The sequence below is a fragment of the Cricetulus griseus genome, chromosome 4 (assembly GCF_003668045.3).
Source record: "Cricetulus griseus strain 17A/GY chromosome 4, alternate assembly CriGri-PICRH-1.0, whole genome shotgun sequence".
NCBI lineage: Eukaryota > Metazoa > Chordata > Mammalia > Rodentia > Cricetidae > Cricetulus > Cricetulus griseus.
In genome coordinates this window covers 168,620,730-168,647,371 of record NC_048597.1, presented here as the reverse complement: position 1 = coordinate 168,647,371, position 26,642 = coordinate 168,620,730, and the positions used below count along the sequence as shown (strand labels likewise).

Here is a 26,642-nt window from a genome sequence, read left to right as displayed (position 1 = left end):
GGGGCCATGAGTCTGAGAGCAAGCGGGAAGGGAACACAGAGGGAAGACAGGAGTGGAAATGATGTAAACCTAGTATTCAAGGGTAAAAATGAAAAGATATTAAAAACAATGTTCTGTTGGGCTAGCAGGATAGCTCAGTGGGTAAAGGTGCTTACTGACAAGCTCACAACCTGAGCTTAAACCCTGAAATCCACACAGTGGGAGAAGAGACCTAGCGACGGACTGACGGACTGACGGACTGACACACACACACACACACACACACACACACACACACACACACACACACACACACACACACACTTCAGAAGGTTCTGTTGAGCTGGGTGTGATGGTGTATGCCTGTAATTCTAGCACAAAGGAGGTGAGCCAAGAAGACTGCCAACAGTATGGCCCACATAGTTTCAGACAAACCTGGGATAAAAATAGAGCCACAAACAAGCCAAGTGTTACAATGGCACCAATAATATTTGAAATGATATTCTGGATTCTAATATTTTGGTAATATGTATATGGTTTTAAAAATATTTCATTTATAACATCAACACATTGATAAAGGCAGTCACATGTCATATTTTATAGAAATCAGCCAAAGGATGTCCTCTTCTGGAACCATGGCTCTCTCAATTCAGTTTATTGCAGATGAGAAAATTACACATATGCTGGGCAGTGGTGGCGCAGGCCTTAAATCCCAGCACTTGGGGGACAGAGGCAGGTGGATCTCTGTGAGTTCGAGACCAGACTACAAAGCTACAGAGAAACTCTGTCTAATGGGAATAAAAAAGAAAAATGGAAAATTACTCATACATGCAAAGCAACTACATAAAATAAAAAAATAAAACTCACACGGGAAACTCTAAATCTGACTATCTTAAAATGTAAAAATAAAACAAACTTAATTTCAACCTTCTTTATTTACAGAGAGAAACAAGAATTCAGGATACTGTGAAAGGCCATGTACCAATCAGGCAGATGCAACAAGATGAAAGCAGACTGGCTTGTAGTATGCTTTTTAGAGAGACTATTAAAAACAGGAAAAAAATCTGTTCCTAAAACTTGTCTATCAAAAAATAATATAGTTAACCTAAAACAAATCTGAGGGAGACAAACAAAACCAGTAAGAACAATAAAAACACATTACATTATACACTGTGCAAGTAAATCAACACTTTACCCTCCAACCTCAGCTCCCAGAGTACCATAACAGGCTGTTTGTTTATTTATGTTTTGGAGACAGGATTCTCCTATGGAGCTCTGGTTGTCCTAGAACTTGCTATGTAGAGCAGTCTGGCCTTGAGCTCACAGAGATCCATTTGCCTCTGCCTCCCGCATGCTGGGGTTAAAGATGTACATCACTATTGTTGGCTTAGACTGCATTTAATTTCGAACAATTGTAAAATAAATGCCATCCAGTATTCACAAGAGGCTGCAATTTAATTCCACAGTGTTAGACATGTGGATCTGTTTCCAATTACTTGTTTTTATAGTTAGCTATTACAAAGAAAACTACCTAATATATTCAATATTATAGGCATTTCTTTTATGGGGTGGGGTGAGATAACAGGGTCTTACATAAGAAGGGTGACCTCAGATTTCTGATCTTCCTAATTTAACATCTTGAGGGCTAGGATTACAGATGTGTGATGGGAACAACTCAGAGTTTCACAAAGGCTTTCCAAGTATTCTACAACTGAGCTACATCCCAATGAAATACAGCCAGACACAGGGGTCATATCTACAATGTAATGCCAACATTCTGGAGGTTGAGGAAGGAAGATCTATAACTTAATAGCCTATGTTACATACCTAGACCCTGTCTCAGAAAAACAGAAAAGGAAAGGGAGAAAAAATAGTTGTAAAAATGATGATGGACCTGGGGAATGAATAATAAGGCCAGCTTATTCAAAAAAGTGCATTTTCAAGGAGCTGAACAGACAGCTCAATGGTTGGGAACATCTGCTGCTCTTACAAAGGACCCAATGGCCACATGGTGGCTCATGACCATTCATGACTCCAGCTCCAGCAGATCCAGGGATCCAAGCAACACACATGGTGCACATACATACATGCAGACAAACACACATATTTAAAAAAAAAAAAAGTATATCCAAAGCCTAGAGCATCAGTGTTTATTTCTAAAAAAAAAAAATTGTAAGTGATTTATTTTATCTGCACTTAAATGTTTTTAATAGTGATCCATAGATTTTACACATAAACAGTTTTCAACAAATATTTATAAAGCACTGTAGTTTTTTAAAAGCTCCGAGACTAACAAAGTTTGGTTTTTGCTTATTTTTTAATGCAGTAAAAGTAACTGGGCAGCCAGCTCAGTTGGTAAAGTGCTTGCTGCCTAAAAAGCATGGGGATCTGGTTTGATTCCCAGTATTCATGTATAACTCAGGCTCATAATTACAGCACTGGAGAGATAGCCAGCCCACCAAAGAAAAATCAATGAATGAGCTCCAGGCCAATAAGAGACAGATATCAAAAAAAGGGGGGGAAGGGGACACAAAACCTGTAAGGTACACATGCCCCTAAAGCAGACCATGTGCACACACATGCATACACACTCAAACCTGAGCTCAAAATACATACACACAATAGAAATGAATGAATGAATGAATGGCAGGAAAGGATCAAAAGTAGACTGTCCAACAGAAACTTATTTTTGGAGACTAACTTCAGGAGCAGCAGTAGCTGGTTACACGAGCAACTCCTACCTTAAAGCAGTTCTCATCTGACATTAGTTGTTCTGCTTTCCGCTGGTACGTTGACTCCAGAAGGCTCCTTGATGTCTGAGTGTTCAGCTGGCCTCCAGTGGCTCCATTATTGTTTTCTGCCAAGTAAAGGTCAGTAACCTGCACACAGACCTCATCACTGACAATGTGCTGCAGCTGGAACAAAGCACAGGCCAGGCGGTGAGCCAAGAAAGCAGTTCGCCTATCCCCTAATCATTCAACTTAAAAACATTTTGTTTTTAATTTAGAAAGTTAAGCATTATCATTTTCATTGAAAATAACCAAGTCAGGATCTCCTGCCTTCATGAACACTTCATAAGAAAACTCCTATTTAAAAGCAAACCCGCTGGGCGTTGGTGGCGCACGCCTTTAATCCCAGCACTCGGGAGGCAGAGGCAGGCGGATCTCTGTGAGTTCGAGGCCAGCCTGGTCTCCGGAGCGAGTGTCAGTTAGGCTCCAAAGCTACACAGAGAAACCCTGTCTTGAAAAAAAAACAAAAAACAAAAACAAAAAACAAAACAAAACAAAAAAAGCAAACCCAAGTATAATATTTTCCACTCATGTTTCCTAGCAAAGTAAATAAAATGTCATCCTAAGTATCTTAAATAAATGTTTTGCAGTTAACTGACTTTTGTTTTTGTTTGTGATGGTGTCTAATGTAGTCTAGGCTGGCTTCAAATTCAGTATGTAGCTGAGGATAACCTTTAAGTACTAATCTTCCTGCTTCCACCTTCCAAGTTTGGGAATTATAAATATGTACCACCATGCCAGGTTCCATAGTTTGTATCCCCACCTCCATGTGTTTTTAAGTTGTGTACAATTTTGTTTTCACATAAAGTTCTTATCCAACCCACAAATACTCTGGACAACAGGCTGGAATGGGAGAGATTTTAAGAAATTTGGGGGTGGGGGTTAAATAATAAAACTTATGAGACTTGGGGTGTGGAGAGGTACCTGAGAGAACTGTGAAACAAGATCCATGCGATTTTGAAAAAATATTTTTTTACATTTGTTGTGTGTGAACCTGTGGTGTGTCAGCTATACTATATGTGTTTGTGTGTCCATGGAGGCCAGAAGAGAACACTGGATCCCCTAGAACAGGAGTTAGAGGAGATTGTGAGCCACCATGTGGGTGCTGGGAAGAATAGCAAGTACTCCTAACTTTTGAGCCACTTTCTAAACCCTTATCTAGGATTCCTAATCCTTGTATAAAACCTGGAACTTAAAAAGGCTGCTGCACGAGGTCATGAAGAAGCAGAAATTTTGAGTCAGGTGTAGATTAGAAGAAAGGACATATGATAGGTAGGATTTTAATTGGGAGGGTGGTAGAGGAGGAAGGGAGGGAGAAGGGAACTGGGATTGTCATGTAATTCAATCTTGTTTGTAATTCAAATATATACGGAAAAAAAAAAAAAAAGGTGCTGCATAAACCAGATGTGGTGTCCCATGCCTTTAATCCCAGCACTCAGAGGCAGAGGTACTCAGATCACTTTGAGTTCAAGTCCGGTCTGGTCTACAAGTGAGTTCCAGGAAAGCCAGGCTTATGTAGAAACCATGTCTGCTCATTACCTGCTACCAGGAGCTCAACTAATAAACAGTTTGAACTACTGACCCAGGGCCAACTTTCTCACCAGCAGGCCACTGATTATTCCATATTTGGCAGAAGTATAATCCTTAAACAGTGTATATTAATTCTTTTATTGTTTTCCAAGGCTGGCTTAGAAAAAAAAAAAAAACAGAACCATATAAAGTTACATTCTTTGCCTCAATCATTTATTTTCAATATAAATTAAATGTGGTTGAAAATTGTAAACCCTTTTTTGAGGGGTGGGTGGAGGCGGATGCAGCAGGCTTACTAGACTTAGTGACTTATGTTAACAACCCTAGAAAGTTGAACCTTTTACGCACAGGCTGTTGGGAGCAAACCCAGGCCATGACACATGCTAGGCAAGTGCTACAACAATGGGCAACATCCATCCCACTATTTTTGTTTTGATTTTCCTCACTGTTCTTAATATGAAGTTAAAATTCTCCTAGATGGCTCAAAGGGTAAAGTTGATTGACCTCAAGCCTGATGACCTGAGTTTAACTCCTATAATCCACATGGTGGAAGAATGCACACCCATAAGTTATCACCCTGACCTTCACATATATACATGGCACACACATACACAAAATACATAAATAAATGTAAAAATAGTAATTCTCATAAGTGAAATGAAACCCTACCTATAAAAATACCACAAGTGTTGGGCTTGCCTAATAAGACATGGTCTTGTGTTTGTCCCTAACACCAAAACTAATCCTTAAAAGCAGAGAAACAAAAATGCTAATTTCAATATTGATTCATCTATTTTACTTAGGCATTGTTATGTTCTCATAGTCACTAAGCCATTCTACTTTTAGGAAGATATGGTCCTTGTGAAGTAGAAATGATTTGGATAGCACCATTAAAATAAGGCTTATTATGACTTGGTACCACAATAATAGCTTCACAAAGTGAGGCAGAAAGAGGAGCAAGACATGAACTCTCTGTACCACACAAAGATTCTCTTCCTGACTTATACCTTGTTAAAGTGGACTATGTACTACTGACTCCCTATTCATATCCTCTCTTAGGTATCTGGCCTCTCTCAGAATCTTTGGAAAATAAATCCAGAGACAACTAGGGGGCATGTATACTCACACCCATGTTAAACCTTTCATGATGTAGGGATGGTTTGGCGGGATTTTTTTTTTTTTTTTTATATATATATATAGAGGAGCACCTGCATTGAAAAGCTGGGTAATACAAGCCAGGCATGATGGCCCATGCCTTTAACCCCAGTACTCGGGAGGCAGATCTCTCCGAGTTCAAAGTCAGCCTGGTCTACAAATCCAAGTTCCATGACAGCTAGCTGTTACACAGAGAAACCCTATCTGGAAAAAACCAAAAAGAAAAGAAAATCTGGGTAATACCAAGACCCGAGGTGTTGAAGTCTCAAGAGGTCTGGAGAAGGCAGGAGCATATGCTGAGTGTTCAATGCAGAGAAGCACGAGAATGAAGATGTCTAGGGTGAAGGGATGCTTCCCTTGTCAGGTCCTCACATGATGACATCATATTTGAGCTCTGTAACTAAGATATCTGAGACTGCCTAATGAGAATTAACCCTCCTTGTTTTTGAGACAAGGTCTTATGTATCAGAGGCTGGCCTTGAACTTCCTATGTAGCTGAAGATGACCTTCAACTTTTGGTCTTCCTGCTTCCTCCTCCAAAATGCTGAGATTGTATGTATGTTGCCATAGCCATTTTGTACAGTGCTGGAGATCCAAAACAGGGCTTTATGTATGGCTGGCAATTAACTTATGAAATAGGCTAAAAAAAGCCCCAGCCTGAAAAAGTTAAGACAAATGTAAGGCTTGACCCTGAAACTTGTTAACCAGAATTGAACTCCAGGGGACCACTAAATAAAATAAAAGGAAGGGAGGGGGTTGATCAGACACAGCTCACTGAAGAATCACCAGAAGTGTGGTGGTTTGAATAGGTCTGGCCCCCAGAAACTCCTGCGTTTGAATGCTTGACCCATAGGGAGCGTCACTATTAGGAGGTGTGTTGGAATAGGTATGGCCTTGTTAGAGGAAGTGTGTCACTATGAGAGGGCTTTGAGGTCTCATTCTCAAGCCACATCCAGTGTGGAACAGTCTCCTTCTGTTGCCTGCTGTCCAAGATATAGAAGTCTCAGCTCCTTCTCCAGCAGCATGTCTGCCTGCACTGTCATGCTTCTTGCCATGAGGACAATGGCCTAAACCCCTGAAACTGTAAGCCAGCCCCAATTAAATGTTTCTTTTTATAAGAACTGCCTTGGTCATGGTGTCTCTTCACAGCAATAAAAGCCTAAGAAACTTGAACATGTCTTAAAAACACCTGGATTTGGGTTTTCTGAAGGAAACTGCTGTTTTCCAGTTTTAAAAGTATGTTGATAATGTTAAGCACACAAATTCATAACCAGATTCTAAGTAAATGAATTCTATCTGAAAAACTAACCAACACTTATGGAAAACTAATTTTTTTGGCTTTCTCTTAAAAGTATTAGGTTGGTACTATGAAAGACTGTTCCTAGCTGTAGCCAACAGTAAGGTTGGATGCATAAACACACACGGGGAAATGGAGCTGGTAATTCATATACATTTAGGGAATCAATAGGGATTTGTTTCTCAAATTATGAGGAAAGCTGACTATCAGTCACCACCCAGACCCCTTATGGGAAGGCCTAGTACCTTTCTATCTTTCAGAGTTAACTGGCTAACAACTTCCAGTAAGACCCAAGATTCAGTTACATGCAGCTTTCTTGACCAATCCTGACTAGATACCATGAGGCATGTATCCTTCCAAAGCCAAGGAAAAAGGGTTTTTTTTTTTTTTTTTTTTTTTTAACAAAAGTCAGTATTTCCTCAAGGGAACTCTAAGCCTTTCCCTGAACAGTAGCAGTGTGTACTCCAGGGTAGAATTTGCACTTTCTATTTAGCTCACAGAATTTGAGTATTCTGATCCCCTAGGGGAGTTCAGAATACTAGTAGGAAGTCTATGCAGCAGAAAACCTGTGACAACCTCCCTGTCAGAAGGATAATACAGTTAGGAAGAATGACACTGGTTGGGTGTAGTAGCTCACACCTGTAATCTCAGTAACTCAGGAGGCTGGCATAGAAATAACACTGGTTTCAAGGTCAGCCAATGAATGCTATATACTGAGATCCTGTCACAAAAAACTCACATATTTAAAATTTCCAAGAACAAAACGTAAAAACAACTACAAATATAACACAGTGAGATAAATGAGGTGGGCTGAGCATTAAAAAGGACTTTAATATTAAATAAGGCAAATAGAATCACCATCATCTACAGAAAAGGCAACATTATGCTTCCTTTGCAGAAAAGGTTAAGAGGTGGTCCCCTGTGTTCTCTGTAAGTGGCAATTTAGGACATGTTCTGAGGAGGGTCACACTACTGCAAGGGTACAACAAAAACAACTAAGATCCAATTCCAAGGCTGGAAGAGTCATACTTTGTTCACAAGAGAAACACGGGTTGTTCAGCTATTTCCTCTGAACAGAAACACCAGACTTGGAAACAGAAAATTCCAAAAACTCCTGAAAATTTAGAATTAACATCCCCCAACACACAAGGGGTCTCATGTATCCCAGGCTGGCCTAGAATGTACCTGAGGATGACTTTGAATTTCTTGTCCTCATATAAAAGTAGTAACAATATCTGGGGAGAGGACACTCTCCCAGTGGTCAAGATGCCTTCTAGTTGTGCAAGAGCTCCAGGGATTCAGCTTCAGTGAATTGTCAGCCAGGCTTGTGTATGTATGGTGGGCTTTTCAATGATGTAGCTGCCTTTTGGTTACTCATGTTCCTTAAGTAACCCCAATATACATAATGGTTCACTAAGTCAGATTTGATTAAAAATATTTGTTTGCTGTCAGTGTATCATGAGGGTTAAAGAGATATTTGTTCACTGTCTCCCCAGGAAAAGCCACACAAAAGACTTCACTTTAACTTGGTCTTTTCCATTTCAGAGACATACATTTATAAACACTGATATATGGTTAAGCTGCTGTCCTTGTCCCATAGAAATCTTGCCTTTTCGTTGCCTAACCCACTTTTAGGTAAGGACACCTTCCCTTGGCAGTCCTACCTCCAGCACACCCTCTCACCTGTCTGACGATGCTCTGGATTAGTTTGTCCATAGTAAAGGCAATATAGGCGTGAATGGTGAACATCTCTCTCAGTGAATCTTCATACTGTGATGAGTCTATGTTGCCGTCGAGCAGACTCCGCACCATATCCAGGAAAGCTGGGTAATAATCTTCTACATCAACATCCACTATAGGAAAGATGAGATAGGTAAGACCTTACTCTGTTAAGACAAGTTCAAGGACAAAGAGCAGGGAATCCCATAACTGGCCTACACAACATTTGAAAGGACAAACACCAGATACACAAAACATGTCCGACTCAACCCAATTCAACCAGAGATGAAATCTGATAGGAGGCTGTAATCACCAGCACTGTCCACCCAAGAGCAGTGACTGTACCTTCTTACAGTGGCTTCCAATACAGACGGAAGATTTTACAGCCACCTGAGAGCAAAATATCCCAAGAGGGTTCTTCTAGTTGCTGGCTCCTCCACTTATACAAACCATTTCTCAAGGGGAATATTTGCTCATAAAGCTATTTCAATGAAGAATGAAGTATAGAAAAGGAAGGTAGACATAGGTAGATTCTAGCTAACACTTGGAAACCTATTGGCCACAAAACAGTTGATCAAATGAAGCCCTCTATGAATAATGAATTTATATGATTTTTATCAACATCCTCTTGTTTAGAATGGACTTACAACACTGTACCCCACAAATTACACTAAATGATTTGTGCCTGTTGCACATGAAGCATTTCAACCAATAGCTGGAATGAATCTTACTAGTAAAGAGACAGCAACCAGGAATGGGATCTCCTGAACTTACTGAAACAGCACCCATTTATGAAGAGTTCAAAAACTAACCTCAACTTGGGCATAGTGGCATATGCCTATACTCCAGGGAGGTTAAGGCAAGAGGATTTCTGAGACTTTGAAACCTGCCTTAGACTACATAACAAACTCCTGGACAGTGAACATTTTGTAGCAAGAAACTTGTCTCAAATACACCCCCCCAACCCCAAAAAGGTGGAAATCAAAATAGTGGCCCAAGAAGGTTACTGGGTCTTAGCGTTATTCTTTTCCTTGTTCTCTTTTTTTGACTAAAGCATACTCATTATAGAAAAATTATATAAAATTCATTATAGAAAAATTATAGAAAAATTCATAGATCCATAAAATTCTATTTGAGGGGCAGAGGAGATGGTTCGGTGGGTAAGAATACTTCCTGCATAAAAGGGTCCCCAGCACACACATAAAGGCCTGGCTATTACCACCTGTACCCTCAGCAATGTGGGGTGGGAAGAGAAGCACTCGGGTGTGCTTACTGCTATACAAGCTAGCTGCAGGTTCAATGAGGCCCTGACTCAAGGCATTAAGGTACAGAACACCAGCAGATACTCCACGCTGTCTCTAGCCTCTCTATACACAGGCACACACACCAACCTCCACATAAAAATTCTTATTTGTGTCCCTTTTTGTATATATGTTGCATGTCAACACAAAATCATTAAAATGTTAATTATAAAAGGAACTCTTCCCATTGATTAACTGGCCACCTAATTGTAAGGGGAAACAAAAAAAAAAAGATCCAGCGAAGCAAAAGTGGGTGGATCTTACAGACAGGCAAAACAATTACTGTTTAAAACAAGCTGCTGGCTCAAGTTTCGTCATAGAATATCAACTTGTCTAAGCCCACAAAAGAGGCAGGTAGCCTCTAAAATAAGCTAGGATAAAGCAGAGTTCATACCAAAGATTTTGTAGCCACAGCCATGACTGGCATGAGGGCTGGCACGGTCGGTCACTTAAGAACAAACTACTGCAGCCGAAGTCCAGGTTAAGACAGGTATCAAGCCCAGATTTGGTAACTGTATTTGTAATTTCTACTAAAACAAGGAATCACCACACTTAAGCCCCAAAGTTGTTTCTTTCAAGCTAGGTCTAATACAGATAAAGGCTTTTCAAGTAGATTCCTGGTGTCATCAGTTCAACAAAGAAACTTGGGTTGTACATACATAAGATTCCCACAACAGTTATTTACTATTTCATGAAGAGCACAGAAAGGAAGCCTGTGAGGAAGTGTCTGGATCACAGGTTAAATACCTAGCTATGAACGAAACCTTTATCTGGAAGCAGGCAGCAGAGCATGGTGTAAAGCACATGGAAGCTTCTCCCATGAGCCCTTGGCTTTCTTTCCTTTTCCTGAACCCTCTTCATCCCTCTACTGTGTCTCACACCATTTTAAGTCCTAATTCCTTTTCAGAAAATATTAGGATGAGCCATAAAACCTATTAAAGAGAAGCTTGCTAACACATCTAAGCACATTCCTCTTTGTCATGAACATGAATTAGAAGGAGTTTATATGCTGTAGAATGGAATGAACTATGACATACATTCTCACCTGAAACCCTGCTCACTAACTTAGTCAACGAATCCCTCACCCCTCACATGCACACAGTGCTAATGATGGGCCTTGTTTGTCTATAAACTGGGTACTATACAAGGTGCTATGTATGCATCTTTCCCCTAAACCCTCAAACAACCCCATAAAGTAACAATTACTGCCTCCATTTTATTGGTTCATTTATGGGTTCCTGGATTTAAGGAAGGTTACACAACCAATGAAGTTGCAGAGACAGGATATGAAACCTAGTTCCAATCAAAGGCAGCTGCAAATGTAATGAGGCCTTGAAACCAGCATCCACCCTACATACACTCTGAAAGCCAACAGGCTAAGCACTCACTAGGCTCTTTGAGACGGAGCTGTATGGCAGGGCTATCACTTTTGTCTCGCTTTATGCCTAGCACCTCCCGTTCCCATTCTCTCTCGCGGTTTTCTTCTTCAATTTGCCGCTCAGCTTGGGAACAAATCCGTAGCAGCCTCAAGCAGAGAATCTGATGCAGTCGCATAAAGATATACCAGTTATTATTGACGTAGAATAGGTTATATACTTCATCCATCCCTCTTAACTTTTGAGCTGCTGTATTACTAAATAACAACTTGGACTTAGGGGGACTGCCCCCAACACCATTATGCTTCTTAGGTGCCCCCGTGGCTTCATCCACATCCATTTCTTCCTCCTCTTCTTCTTCCACATCTGAGAGATCACCTCTCTGAGCAAACAGCAGATCAGGAATGAAATGATGCATGATTTGCTTGATTTTGTACTTGTCCTCTTTTTGAATGCCTGTTTGCCTCTTTACATGATGGATAATTAGAGCAGCAGCATCTTCTAATATCTGTTTGTCTTCATAGGCAAGCGAGAGGTGGGGGCCAACAGGTACACCAGCATTCTCTTCTGTAGCCTGTTCTTGTCTCTGATGGAACAGACACAAAAGCATTGTGTGACATGTATACAGTAACAAGCCTACAAAACTACATCAGCAATGTCAGGTGGTGGTAGTGCACACCTTTTTTGGTTTTTGTTTTGTTTTGTTTTGTGTTTTTGTTGTTTTTCTGAGACAGGGTTTCTCTGTGTAGCTTTAGAGCCTGTTCTGGAACTACTTCTATAGACCAAGCTGGCCTCAAACTCACAGAAATACGCCTGCCTCTGCCTCCCAAGTGCTAGGATTAAAGGCATGCACACCTTTCATCTCAGCTCTTGAGAGAGAGGCAAGTAGATCTCTGAGTGAGGCTAGCCTGGTCTAAAAAAGTCAAGTACCAAATTCTAGATATACCCAGAGTTATACATAAAAATTCTGTCTCTAAAATGAAAAAGAAAAACAAAACAAAAAACAAAAAAAAGACTACACCAGCAGCATATTTTATTACTAACCATAGTGGAAACTAAGCACAATAATACCTATCTATAATTCTAGTCTTTAGGAGGCAAAGCTGAAAAGATGCAAATTCTAAGCCAGTTTGGGCCATATATTTTGATCCTATATCAAAACAGACAGAGACGTGATAGTGGTTACCCAATTTGAAACACAGGAATTGACCTTAACAATTTTTGTCTCTCTTCCAAATATTCATAGGTACTATGACAATGTGGCTTGATAAAAAAAATTAGTACCTTCTATATATTGAAGACTTGAGAGAATTGTATTTAAAATTCTATATTAGGGTGGAGTTTGTCACATGGAGGTTAACATGATTAGACAGATGATTAACTGTAAAAGCTCATTTAATTTTTTTTTATTTTTTAAAACTCAGGACTTTTAGAAAGCTTCTACTTCCTAAGACAGGCCGTATCACCTCTGACTCTTGGCTCCTAGAACTATTTACACTCCCAGTAAGTGTGCAGGGTAACAGGGATTACTAACACTCTTTAAGCTGAGGTCTAGATAAGAGGGTCTCCACAAAAAAAGAAAGGAAAAAAAGGGAGAGGCTCCACAAATACAAGATATTTGTTGGAAGAAGTGGGGGTCAGAAGGAGCAAACTTAAAGCAGAATGATAAATTAGGAAACTAGAGGAAGAACTAAGTGTAACAATGGGTCTTAGGTATAAGATGGTAGACCAGGAATCAAAAGCTATGATGGACTCTAGTCATGAAGCAAGAACCAGTAGCTCTCAGTGATTGTAGAGTCAAAGCCAGGCTGAACATTCAGACTAAAGTTGAGGAAGGTGTAGAATCCCCCAACTCACCTCATCATAGATGCTCTCAATCTCATTGAGTAAGCTCTTAGACCTCAAGACCTTGGTGTCATTCTGTTTGAAGTTAATGCCCTGGTGATCCAAAGACTTCAAGTAGTACTTCTCATTTTGCTCTCGCCACACCTTGTTAAAGCCTCTCTGAGCTTCTCGCCATTCTTCCTCTTTCATCTTCAACCTTGGCAAAGTAGGAAGAGATGTAAATAACAATGTAAGAATTTAGAGGGTTTAGAAATGGTAAATATGCCAGGTTATTTTATTTGATAAAAACCGAATCTATGCAAAATTTGGTCAATTGCTGGTACTTGAGATAATAACACTGATATTATCTAAATGAAGTTTTTTTTCCAGAGGGGGTTTGTTTTTCTAGACAAGACTTACTGTGAAGTCTTGGTCTGGAACATGCTATATAGAATACACAAGTCTCAAACTTACAGCAATTCTGCCTGCCACCTCCCCAATGCTGACATTATAGGCAAGAGGAACATCAGGCTTCCTTGAGTACTCAGAAAGTTGAGTGACACACACCTTTAATCCCAGCCCTTAGGAGGGAGAGACAGGTGGATCTTCACATATGTAAGACAAGCCTGGTCTACAAAAGAGTTTCAGAACAGCCAAAGCTACACAGAGAAACCCTGTCTTGTAAGACAAGGAAAAAAAAAGGAAAGGAGGAAGAGGAGTTTTATGAGGGAGTATAGAGTGGTTTCTGAGACAAGGCCTCACTTTGAAACATCGGATGACCTGGGATTTACAACTTACAGCAATCTTCCTGCCTCTGCCTCCCTAGTGTGAGGACTACATCTGGCTTCAATGAGTATACTTGAAAAGTGAGCTCTCCTTGGACAAATAAAGCAACGGTGAACTTGCTTCTATGTTACGACTCAGAATGTTTACTGAGCTAATAGAAATGCAAAGTCCAAGAGAAGGCATTTGGTGAGGGGTGAGCATTGCAAGTTCAACAGCCAGTCTGGACAGTATAGTGAGACCTATTCCAAAACAAAGTTCACACACACCACACAGACACAGACACATGTTGAGACATGGTAAAGCATTTGCCTACCAAGCATGTTACACAAATGGTCCCAAGTTCAATCCCCTCTTCTGAGAAAAAAACTGAAACACAACCTCAAACATAAATTCAAAGCAGGCTATCATACACCAACTCAATTATTCTCTCTCTGTGGCAAGGAAATTGAGCTCAAGGGTTAGGCATGTTACAAAAGCACACTACCACTGAGTGGTAGTCCTTCAACCACTATGGCATACAAAACCCTAAACTAAGTTCTGTCATTTTACTCTGTCTCAAAAGTCTAACAACCAAGAAGAGAGAACTGGAATTCTGATTAGAGAACCACACAGAACCTGTCACAAAGCGTACAAAAGCCAGAAGATACACACCTTTTAAGGACAATTGGAACAGCAATGGAGGGGTTCTTCCTCAGACCGTCTATGATATCAGCTGCTTTATCAGCATATATCCTCTGGAGTGCTTTCCGATGGATGACTTCTGACGTGCCGCCAAGGGTATTATCCAGGCGAAATTTAGCTTGCTCTTCAGCAGACAAGCGGGAAAGTTTTTTCTGTATTGCTTCCAGAACCCGGATTGTTGCAAGATTGGTCTCTAAAACTACATCAAGCTTAAAACAAAACAAAACAAAAAAGAAGGTACTCAGGCCAGAAACCAGAATACAGTAGTTATGAGAATAAGGAGCGTGTCAAATTCCTCAGGATTGGAGTCCTGTATAGTTCCTATACAAGCCATGTAAGGCTCTCCATCAGTAACATATGAACAATGGCATATACTACTTTCATGAGGTTGTTTTCTGGAAGAAATGCCATATGCATAAGTCATAAAGCACACGAACTTCTCGGCAGCCACCACTGTCACACACTGCTTGGCACTGCCAAACACAGGCCAGGGGGACTAAGAAGGCTAGTATACTGATGCATTTCCTTATACTTTTGTTTGTACTTAGACACAGTTTTAATTATGGATGACCTAGAACATAACATGCTCTGTAGACCAGACTGGTCTTCGACTGTGGTAAGTTCTTGCCTCTGGCACCTAACGCTGGGATTACAAATGTGAGCCGCAATATCTGGCCTATCAACTTTTCTCACTTGAGCAAACACATTACAAATAGTAAGAAAACAATCCAAAGACAGCTGTGGGACTAAAGGGTATAGGAGTCTTAACTTAAATGTCTAAAACATTTAAATATTAAATTACTGCTTCACACCCAATGGCAACAAATTCAGGATTATTATCCTTTCCTTTTGAAAAAGAGTATCAAGTAGCCAGACTGGCGTCCAACGGGTCTATGCACCCAAGAAGGACCAAGAATTCTAAACTCCTTCAGCCTTCCCCTCGCCAGGGATTATAGGTACACTACATTACCCAACTCGAAAAATGTTCTTCACCTTGATTAGAAGCTGGGTATGGCGGCACTCACATTAATCCCAGCACTCAGGAGGCGGAGGCAGAGGCAGAGGCAGATGGATCTCTGAGATCAAGGCAGCCTGGTCTACATAGAGTTCCAGGATAGCCAAGGCTACACAGAGCCCTGTTGCAAAAACAGGAAAAACAAAAAAAACAAAACAAACAAACAAACAACTACCCATAGAAATTAACACTTAATACAATTTAGTTTTCTGCAATAACTAATCAGGCCATTAATTCTAGAGGAGTGGTGGTTTGAATGAGGATGGCCCCAATAGGCTCATATATTTAAATTCTTAATCCCTAGCTCAGAAAACTGTCTGGGAAGGGAAAGAAGGTGTGGTTTCACTGGAGGAGGTCTATCACTAGGGGGTGGGCCTGTAGATTTCAAAAGACTAGTATGATTCTCAAGGCATTCTTCTCTGCCTCCTGGTTAAGGATCAAGATGTGAGCTCTCAGATAGTTCTTCTCTGTACCACATGAACTCCCATCTCAAACTTTAAACCAAGTCAATTCTTTTATAAGTTGTCTTGATAATGAGATTTATCACAATTATAGAACGGTAACAGAGATGGGGAAAAGATGGCAACCACCAGTCAGTGAGGAGACAGCATGTGATTCTTCTGAAGAGGAATGTTGTATGAGATCTCTCCCACTGATTTGAAGAAGCAGACCCAGTCAACACAGTGTAATGAACATACTAAGTCAAACACATATATGCAAAATACAATTGACTCCCTTTGGTGTGGTATTAGTAAACATCATCTGAATACTGGAGATGTTTGAGTCTAGTTTCAGAAATTCCCTTCCTGCAATAAGGGATATCTCTACCAGCTGATTCATTCATTCTAGATCTTCCCATCCCAGCCATCCCCTTTAAAATGTAACTCTTACAGGCACTAGGGCACTTTTTTTTTTAAGCTGCCTCACACAGAGTATTTAAATACCCCTTCATTTCACATCTTCCTTGTTCCCCAAACTTCAAATCACAAAGGAGGATACCTCAAATCGTTCATCTTCACAACGATAAATATGTTCTTCATACTGAGTCTTCTTGGAACTAACAAAAGTGGAATCTTCAGACCATGATGGGAAGGAAACCCAGGTATCATTTAAAACCTTTGGGTAGAAAAAGAGGCAGAAAAGCTTGTTAAAACTTACTGGTAATTAAACATTCTCAATAAAAAGACAATACTATAGAGAGGAAAAAATATTTGGTGTCCTGGTTAGTTTTTTTGTAGCTTGACACAAGCTAGAGTTAGTTGAAAGGAGGGAACCTCAATTGAGAAATTGCCTCCATAAGGTCAGACTATAAGATCGGAAAAATTTTTAAATTTTTCAATTTTTTTTAAAGATTTATTTATTTAATTACATGCCCTATCTGCACATACTCCTTTATGCCAGAAGAGGGCATCAGATCCCACTAGAGATAGTTGTGAGCCATCACATGGTTGCTGGGAATTGAACTAAGGACCTGTGGAAGAATAGCTAGGCCTCTTAACTGGGAATGGAGTGATGGGGAGGGGATTCCAAGTCATTGTGTATGGTTCCATGCTGGGTCCTGGGTTCCATAAGAAAGCAGGCTGAGCAAGCCAGTAAGCAGCACCCCTCTATGGCCTCTGCACCAGCTCCTGCCTCTAGGTTCCTGGCCTGCTTGAGTTCCTCTCCTGACTTCTTTCAGTGACGAACAATGATACAGAAGCATAAAATAGATGGTTTCCCAAGTTGCTTTGGTCATGCATGGTATTATATCAAGAACAATAGAAACCCAAACTAAAACAGTTCACAAAAGAATAGAGTAAGGGAAAGTTCTGAATACAAATTTTCTTTTGAAAAAAGGTTCATGATTTCACAATTCATATAAATCCTGGCCTTTCTTGTAAGACAGGGTTCACAGCAGATAAATAAGGGCACTTGCTATCAAACCTGACCACCTGAATTTGATCCTGGGAACCCAGATGGTAGGAGGAGAGAAGCAACTGACAAGTTGTCTCTGATCTCCACAAGCAGACCACATTTCATATACATATACACATATTAAAAATAAATGAAAACTTTAAAAAATTCTGGCCCTAGTACTATCTGTCAATACCCTGCTTTGAAGAAGCTGAAGATCCAAGGCTGACCCTTACCTCTTTACACAGAGGAGTCCGTCCTGTACACTTGGGCTGCTGGTAACTTTTTGGCAGGGCTCGGTAGCTAGAGCCCAGTCGTTTACAAGAGGCGTAGTCTATCTCCATTGCAATGCCTTCTGTAGCTCGTTCCTTTGGAAAGCTTTCTAGATGTACAGACTCCTTATATCCCAGAAAGTTTTTAAACCAGTTAAACAATTCAGGGAATTTCCTGAAGAACAAAACCAAAAGCTGGTAAGCAATTCAAGGCAGGATGCAGTTATTATGAGGAACAACATTACAGTTCATGGTGGGTCACAACTCTACTGCCAGAGTTAATAATTATTTTCTACCTGAGAAGCATCCTTTAACCAGTTAAGTTCCATTTTCCTTATGTAGTATTTTCCAACAAGACAGTAAGAAGCTAAGAAGCCATTGTTTAGAATATTGCCTCACTTTTCATATAATCCCCGGGATGGCAAATATAATCAAAATTCTAGAGCCCTGGAAGATCAGTGCCTATAAACATGTAGTGCTGGTCAGACAATCAAGAGACCATGAGTGCCGCATCACAGCTGATACACTGTTAACACTTTTTTTTTTTTTTTGAGGTGGGAGGTGTGGGGGGTGGTCCTCTCTGTAAGCCAGGTCATTCTGAATTCACCTGCCTCTGCCTCTATGGTGCTGGAATTAAAGGCATGTGCCACCAAGCCGAGCTCTACCTGTTTTCCCAACCTGAAAGTTATACTAGAAGACTTATAAGGCACCTTCTGACACTGTCATTTCTGACAACTACTCAATTACCTTTGTTTTACAATCTCTGCATTATCGTATCAGAAGTACTAGAAGCTGTGCTCCTCACTTCACTTACCCCAGAAAAGGAGAGACTAATTGTACAAGCTCAGCCCGAGAGATCACCTCCTGGTTAAATATAACAAGACAGCGCAGAAAGTTATCATACGCCTCTGCACTCCGAAGAGCCTTTCGGACCTTATGGAAACAATCAGAAGAAAAACGGTTACAAGGAGAGTCAGGGTCATCAATTTCTTTTTTTAATAGAGTAAATTTAATCTGATATTTACTAAGGAATTGCTGTTATTTTATTTAGACATGATCAAAGAAACCACCTTAAAAAGCAAAAAATGAGACAATGTAATCTGTCTCTAAACAATCTAAAATGAGTATGAATACATATGGAACAAACACATAGAACAGGCAACGGAACTACTGACACTTGATAAGAGCACAAAGGGTCGTTTTATTATCTCTTTAGTTTTACATGTGTTCAGAATTTTTTATAATTAAAATGTGAGACCATGCACTACACCTTCTCATATGCTTGCTACTTCAGACCAAGTCAATTACCTAAGCTTCTGTAGTCCATCTTAAGAGATACTGAAAGAAATTTTTCAATACTGTTTTAATAGTCTTGTTAATAAAACTTTTTGTATGTTGTTTTGTTTTAGGCATGATGTCATGTAGCAGAGACAAACCCTAAACGTGCTATATATAACCAAGGACAGCCTTTAAAATCTGGATCTTCTTCCTCCTAAATGCTTAGAATGTCAGCATTCTTAAGACAGAGGCAGCAGGCACCACACCAAGTTCAAGACCAATCTGCTCCTGAGACCAGCCTGAGATTCAACAAGGTCTTGCCTCAAAACACAAAAACAGGCTGATGGGTGTGGGGGGAGGGCAGAAAGATGGCTTAGTGGTTAAAAGTGCATCCCATTCTTGTAGAGGACCCAGGACTAGGTGGCAACAAACATGAGGTAATTCATAACCACACCTATATACTCATGGCATATGGGTGTTCATAAAGGCACACATATACACATCTAATAATTAAATCTTAAAAATGACAACAAAAACAGCCTGAGGATATGGCTCAAATGGCAAAGGGATTCTTTCTCAAGCAGAGGACCAGAGTTTGGACTCCCAGCACCGACATAAAATACTAGGCACAGGAATATAAAACTGTAATCCCAGCTCTCGAGAAGCAGAGACAGGAAGACCCCTGAAGCTTACAGACAAGTCAGTGTACCAATTTGTGAGCTCTAGGTTCAATGAGTCCTTCTCTCAAAAAAACAAGGCAGAGAAGCAACTGAAGATAATACCCAACACTAACCTCTGACCTCCACACATATATATGCTCAAGTGTTCTCTCTCTCTCTCTCTCTCTCTCTCTCTCTCTCTCTCTCTTCTCTCTCTCTCTCTCTCTCTCGTGCTCGCACACACACACACACAAACACACACGGGGGGGGGGGGGTTTGACAACACGGGACATTGAGAGATAGCTCAATGAATAAAACACTTGTCATGCAAGTCTAAGGAAAACGTTGGGACAAGTCAGACGTAGTGTAACATTTGTAATTCCAGCACACCTACTGGGATTGAGTTGGGAGGCAGAGATAGCAAATTCCCTCTACAAGCTCCAGGGCCAGATACCTTAAACTGTCAGTGGTGCTCAACAAAAGACCCTGCCTCAGGTAAGGTAAAATATTAGGACAGATATCTGTTTTGATGTGCACGTTCTAACATTCTCTCTCACACAACCTCCCACACACACACTTACAGCACTGAAAACTAATTTTTTGGGTTTTTTTGTTTTTTTTTCCAAATAGGATTTCACTATGTAGCTTCGGAGTCTGTCCTGGAACTCGCTTTGTAGACCAGGCTGGCCTCGAACTCACAGAGATCCACCTCCAAATGATGAGGAACTGAAAGCCAGCCTGGAATACAAGGTGAGTTCAAGGCTAACCTAAGTTACACATAGAAAGATTCTGTCTTCAAACAAAACAAACCCGAAGATTAAATAAAAACAATGCTAAAAACTCCTAATCAGTTGCCACTTCCTAAACAAAACCTTGGGGATTAGATGACTTTTATTGGTTTTTCGAGACAGGGTTTCTCTGTGTAGCTTTGGAGCCTATCCTGGCACTCGCTCTGGCCTCAAACTCACAGAGATCCGCCTGCCTCTGCCTCCCAAGTGCTGGGATTAAAGGCATGTGCCACCAACGCCCCGGGCTAGATAACTACTCTTAACAACTAATATCAAATGTTACTCATTGCTTACCTTATCAAAAAATAATGACTCAGTTCCAACACCATGCTTGCTGGCATCTGCCATTGAAGATTCCTTTAGACTAAGCAGTTTGGGTTTTTTCTGGAAATAAAAATAAGAAATAAAACAAAAACATACAATGCTGAGTGAATTTTCTTTAATTTTGCTAAAATGGTTCTACTACTACTAACTAATCAGAACAAATGAGATTGCAGTCACAAATTTCTATCATAACCTTTAACTCTGGGGTTTAAAAAATAAATCTTTAACCTATACTATTTCAACTTAAAAATCCATAGGGAAAAAAATTAGTTCATTGTCTAGTAGACAGCATAACCATCTTATCAGCATATCCACTCAAACTAATACTGCTAATGTTTTTTTTTTTTTTTTTTTTTTGAGAGTGTCACTGTGTAGCCCTAGATGTCCTCAAACTCAAAGATCTGCTTTGCTGCCCTGCCCATCACATCACAGTGTTGCTAGGACAGGTGTCACTGTAACCCCTAGCCATATTAATAATTTAACTTGAAAGCCACATGGCAGTGGCACATGCCTTTAAATCCCAATACTTGGAGGCAGAGGCAGGTAAATCTCTGTGAGTTCAAAGCCAGCCTGGTCTACAAAGTGAGTTTCAGGACAGCCAAGGCTACATAGAGAAACTATGTCTCAAAGAAAAAAAAAAAAAAAAAAAAAACAAAAAAAAAGTTTTAAAAGTGGGAGGGAGAGCCTGGCACAGTCTATATCCCTTCACTCATTAGTCTGAGGCAGGAGGGTTGCCATGAGCTGACAATTAGCCTGGACTACTTCTGAGTACCAGGTACAATGAAGGCCAAACAGAAATGAAAAGGCCATAATATAACCCCACTAGGAAAATTTTACTTTTAAAAACCCACCTCTTACTACCTGTGAAGAAATAACCAACTCTGCCAGCAGCTTCTGTCTCTATGGGACGTGGAAACTAAGCACTAGCATACTGTTTCTACCTGTGGATTATCAGGTGTAGAAGGAAACAGACCCAAGAGAGAGTTCTTAGCTATTGAGCTAATTCTTGCAATCCACAGAATACTTTTTGAAGTTAAAAAACCAAACAATAAAACCACTACTATATTCAACCCGATTCCAAAACTGAGAAAACACTGCAAGTACCAAAACAACCTTTCAGAGAGTGTCAGTCCTTGGAGCCACTTGACACCCACCACCTTCCACTGTCTTTTTTGCTTTAACCAAATTCTATAGACACCTCTACTCCATATTACATGGTTTAGAATTCCCAGAGAAATTCAACAATGAATACATTCTGCTTCCTTCTTATATCAGACACACTAAATCAAGGAGACAAACTGGGCTTTCTATTGACAGGTCACTAGTGTTCACTGTAGTAGTCACTAACAGGAGCAAAAGACTGCCCTCTAGTACAGCCCTTGAAGACTAAGAAAATACAAAGCATCTGCACTAGGCTCACAAGAGTCGAATTTCCTCAGAGATCATTCATTTATTATCATTTATCAGTTTAAGAATCATCCTGTAATACAAGGCAATTTTAACACATCAAATCATGATAGAAATTAGTAAGTCTTGACAACAAAGTAAAAGAGTGAGAAGCTCACAGCAAAGGAGAGAGAATATAGGAAAAAAATACAGAAGCTGGAAACACACACACACACACACACACACACACACACACACACACACACACACACACACACACTGACCCACATGGTGAGTGTGCTTCATACCTGCCATTTGCAAAGCTACTAAGAAGCTTTGGAGGGAATTTCTGTGGCCTATACTAACGTGCTCTGGAAATACAGGCTGTAACCATCTTATCACCTATCTGTCTACTCTCACCTTCACTGGAGGCGTGGTACCCGCTCCAGAGTGTCTGCGGATCTGGCAGCCATTCTGGCTGGGCCTTTGTGGCTTGTTGTTCAGTTGGGGCTTCTTCACAGTGCCCCCATGGTCATTTCTCACAGAATCAACCTTCTCAGCAGTTGTTTTGCTTAAAAGCTGATTAAGACACAAGAGAGATTAGTACTTGGATCAAAAGTGTTACCTAAAAAGTCCCCTGTGACTACAGCTTTCAAACTTATAGTGACAATCTTAAATAATGTAGTTTGTCTAAATGAGACTTACCACCGAGCTGTTGGCATCCGGCAAGAACTGTCCAAACTCAGATAACAGATCCTCCTGGTTTTTGAAGAGACGTGCCACCTGGGCATATACCTCTTGCTCAGTCAAGGCTGGAGTATAGTTTCCTCCAGCTTCCTTGGCATTCCTCTGTTCTTTCTGAAGAGCAACAGAAGGGGACAAACGATACACACTAAGGGAGCTACTAGTCTGAATCCTACACCACACACACAATATTTTCTGAAATGTTTGATAGAGCTAAAATACTTTAAAGTATTATATTAATTTAATTACTGTTTTAATTGTAGTCTTTTGAGAAAGAAGATGCTGAATGATAGATAGGTCTTTATAAAACTAAGAACAAGTGAATGCTCCATTAATTAAACTGATAAAACACAAGACATTAAAAAACATCATCCCCCGGGCATTGGTGGCGCATGCTTTTAATCCCAGCAGAGGCAGAGCAGGCGGATCTCTGTGAGTTCAAGACCAGCCTGGTCTATAAGAGCTAGTTCCAGGACAGCCTCCAAAGCCACAGAGAAACCCTGTGTCGAAAAACCAAAAAAAAAAAAAAAACATCCATGTTCTCTTGTAAATCAATCAAGATCCAAAAATTCCCCTCACAAACTTCCACTATGAAACAAACACCCTCTTAACAAGCTAGTGACCTTAAAAAATCCTGACAAGGCCGGGCGTTGGTGGTGCACACCTTTTACCCCAGCATTCGGTAGGCAGAGGCAGGAGGATCTCTGTGAGTTACAGGCCAGCCTGGTCTCCAGAGTGAGTTGGAGGATAGGCTCCAAAGCTACAGAGAAACCCTGTCTCGAAAAACAAAACAAACAAACAAACAAACAAAAAAATCCTTACAAGATGCTACAGGGCAAGCAAAGCAGGCAAGTAAAACTGGCTTCATAAACATACATTATAGTTTTAACCAGTTAATATTTCCAATAAGAACTACTGGGCACAATGGATATTCTAAGCTCGTCTCAGACTAGATAACTCTCTGAGGTCGACAGTTAAGTAATAAGAACCTAATTTGACCATGAAAAAAACATCCATTTCTGAGCTGGGAACAATAAGCATCCCATCTACTCAGGAGGCTGAGGCAAGAGGATCACCAGATCCCAGGATTATAAGACCTGCTTAAAAGGGAAAAATGAGTAACCCTCTTACCTGGTATGTGTGCAAAATCTCCAAGAATGCTTTGTAGATGTCTGGTTGGCCCTGGAATCTGTTCTTGATCTTATTAACATAGTTGATGGCATGATTAAACTCCACAGGTTGATTGTTCTGCAAAGATGGGGCCGTTCCCAAGGAGATTGTCACTGGTGTGTGAGGCTGCACCGGTGGAGAACGTGGGGATGCATATGGTGGGAGTGGGGGTGTCTGCTGACTGGCTGGAGTATGTGCTTGTAGTTGAGAAGGCTAAAAAGAAAAAAGTCTTTATTTTCCTCAAGAGTATAGGTGGTTTGATACTGGGGGAGAAAATTCAAACCAAAAAGAAAAAAGAAAAAAGAAACAAAACAAAACAAAAAACCAAGATATCTGATCAACCCATATCCTGTATTTACTCATTTAAGGCATTATGTACTAATTTATCAAGCCAAGCCATTTTGGTTCAATTTAAATCATATACAACAGGGTAGGAGAAAGTTCCTACATTCTGACACTACCTAGCATCAATTTCCTAAATACAACCTCAAATAAGGAGCCATTTCTATTACAATGATAAATTTTTCGTATGAAATTTTTTAGCTCACCAGTTTAACAGGTGCAAATTAAAGAAAAACTCATCCTACACAGATTTTTAATGTCAAGATTAACAACTCAATTATTCCCATAATCCAAAATGAAATGTTTCTAGACCAGCTCTGTTCAATGGAACCCTCTGAAAGATAGAATCTTTCTTTGTAACATTAGACACAAGAGCCACCAGCTACATAGTGGCTTTTGAGAACATGAAATTTAGCTAATACAACTCAAACATTGAATTTGCTTGAACCAAAATTCAATATGTAGCTAGAGACTATTCTATCATATCTAGACCAAGAATATCTTCTGCTTATTGTGATGATCAGCTAATCTGGCAAATGGTGTTAACTTGATTGTGGTTTTTTTGAGACAGTATTTTATACAATTCAGGATATCCTCAAATTCTTTATCCTCTCGCCTCACCTTTCAAGTACTGAGATTTACAGGCATGTCATCATGCCCAGCTCTGCAACAATGTTTATAAAATAACAATCATGTAAGTAGAGTCTAAGTTGACCATAATCAAAAATCATCATTTCTGAGCTAGGTGTGTTGGCAACACATGAGTCCAAGTTACTCAGGACCACCAAAGTCGAGGATTTTAAGACCAGTCTGGGCATCACAGAAAACCCACATCAAAAAAAACCAAAGCAAACCACATACACACACCCTCTTCATACTGTAGACAGAGTTTCCAGAAACTCTGTCAAAATCCTACCTGTGGTGTCAAAGGACTACTACAAAGCCAGTGCAAAGGCTGGCTAAACAGAAGCTGAGGACAAACAGAGTCCTACAATCTGCTGGCATGATGATTTAGTGAATATCTAAATGATGCAGTATATAAACATGAACAATGTGATAGGGGTGAGATATAAAAATCTTCTCTGATGACATCATTGTTGTAAATTGTGTATCTATCTGACTCTCATACAGGGGGTTGTATGAGAAATACTTTAAGGGGATGCAGTGTCTTCTCACAACTAACTCACCTTGCTGACTTTGGCAGGTGTGGGCTGAGGAGCTGGCTGAGCAGGAGCTGGAGCTGATTGGGCTGAAGGCTGAGAAGGATGTGGAGGTGGTGGCTGAGGCTGGGGCTGGATGCCATGGGTGGGGATCTGATGAACCTGGCCAGGAGTTGTCACGTTCACCATGTCATTAGTCTGCACCTCAATTTTGTAGCCAGGAGGCAAGAAGGTATTAAAGCCCATGATCAGGTCAGGGTGGCCTTTAAATAACTGGGACACACGGCTAATCACGCCTGGAGTATCAATGCTGATAAAAACAAGTAAGAAGAAAGAAAAGTAAAGTGATAAAAGGCAAGCTTGACAAAAAACTACAGAAAAACTAATTTCTCACCATGTTTTCTCTACACAGGAAAACATAACAATCAATGCCAAAGAACTCAAATTCCAAAGCCAATTAGCTTTAGAGCTACAGGCTTGGTCACAATTTTAAATAAAATATACATTCATGGCAACAACTCTTGTCAAGCAGATGTACAGACAGTACATCCAAAACTGTAATTCCCAGGCCAAACCCAACCTTTAATATACCAGCATTAATTGTAATGGGCTTGTGTCTAGACTATTCAGTTGAGTTACTCTCACAGTAAGCTATGCCAGAATATCAGAGTATCTTACAACAATTAGAAAAAGATCAAGCATCTGAAAAATTTACCAGTGACTTCCCTGACTGAAATAAGCACCAAGAAAGATTTTAGTTAAATACTAGTACAGATTAAAAACATAGCCTAAGTGCTCTACAATTTCCATCATAAAATCAAAATGCAGTGATGCATAGTTGTTCATTCCACCTGAAAGGCTGAGGCAATAACAGGATTGCCCAAAGTTCAAGGCCTCCCTGAGCTACATGTAGCAAGACTCCAGTCTCAAAAGCACTGCCCCAATGAAAATAATAATCTATAAAGGGGATGGGGGGTATGATTGTGTATATATAGTCCCTCTAAAAATCAACATGCCAAGCACAAATTTAAATGCAGCCACACAATCTTTTACCTCTGAGATTTAAATTCCTTCATGATATCAAGGAAATCATTGTAGACCTGAGGTTGACTACCAAACTGCAGCTTCACCTGGTCAAGATAGGACAGGGCATCCTCCACCTGAGGCAAGGATA

At 40.2% G+C, this 26,642-nt stretch overlaps 1 protein-coding gene across 5 annotated transcripts in view; it reads right to left on the bottom strand.

Annotated features, from left to right (window-relative positions):
• Nucleotides 1–26,642, bottom strand: part of Sin3a (SIN3 transcription regulator family member A) — a 61,494-nt gene that overhangs the window by 10,718 nt on the left and 24,134 nt on the right. For all 5 annotated transcript variants that reach the window (XM_027414994.2, XM_027414996.2, XM_027414992.2 and 2 more), the window contains exons 4-17: nucleotides 26,522–26,628; nucleotides 25,496–25,778; nucleotides 23,928–24,179; nucleotides 22,758–22,910; nucleotides 22,473–22,631; nucleotides 20,637–20,726; nucleotides 18,432–18,550; nucleotides 17,582–17,792; nucleotides 16,452–16,568; nucleotides 14,408–14,646; nucleotides 13,004–13,187; nucleotides 11,159–11,732; nucleotides 8,434–8,603; nucleotides 2,721–2,894 (exon numbers count right to left, since the gene is read on the bottom strand). In XM_027414994.2, the coding sequence (XP_027270795.1) occupies nucleotides 2,721–2,894; nucleotides 8,434–8,603; nucleotides 11,159–11,732; nucleotides 13,004–13,187; nucleotides 14,408–14,646; nucleotides 16,452–16,568; nucleotides 17,582–17,792; nucleotides 18,432–18,550; nucleotides 20,637–20,726; nucleotides 22,473–22,631; nucleotides 22,758–22,910; nucleotides 23,928–24,179; nucleotides 25,496–25,778; nucleotides 26,522–26,628 (2,832 nt within the window). The remainder of the gene's footprint in view (nucleotides 1–2,720; nucleotides 2,895–8,433; nucleotides 8,604–11,158; nucleotides 11,733–13,003; nucleotides 13,188–14,407; nucleotides 14,647–16,451; nucleotides 16,569–17,581; nucleotides 17,793–18,431; nucleotides 18,551–20,636; nucleotides 20,727–22,472; nucleotides 22,632–22,757; nucleotides 22,911–23,927; nucleotides 24,180–25,495; nucleotides 25,779–26,521; nucleotides 26,629–26,642) is intronic.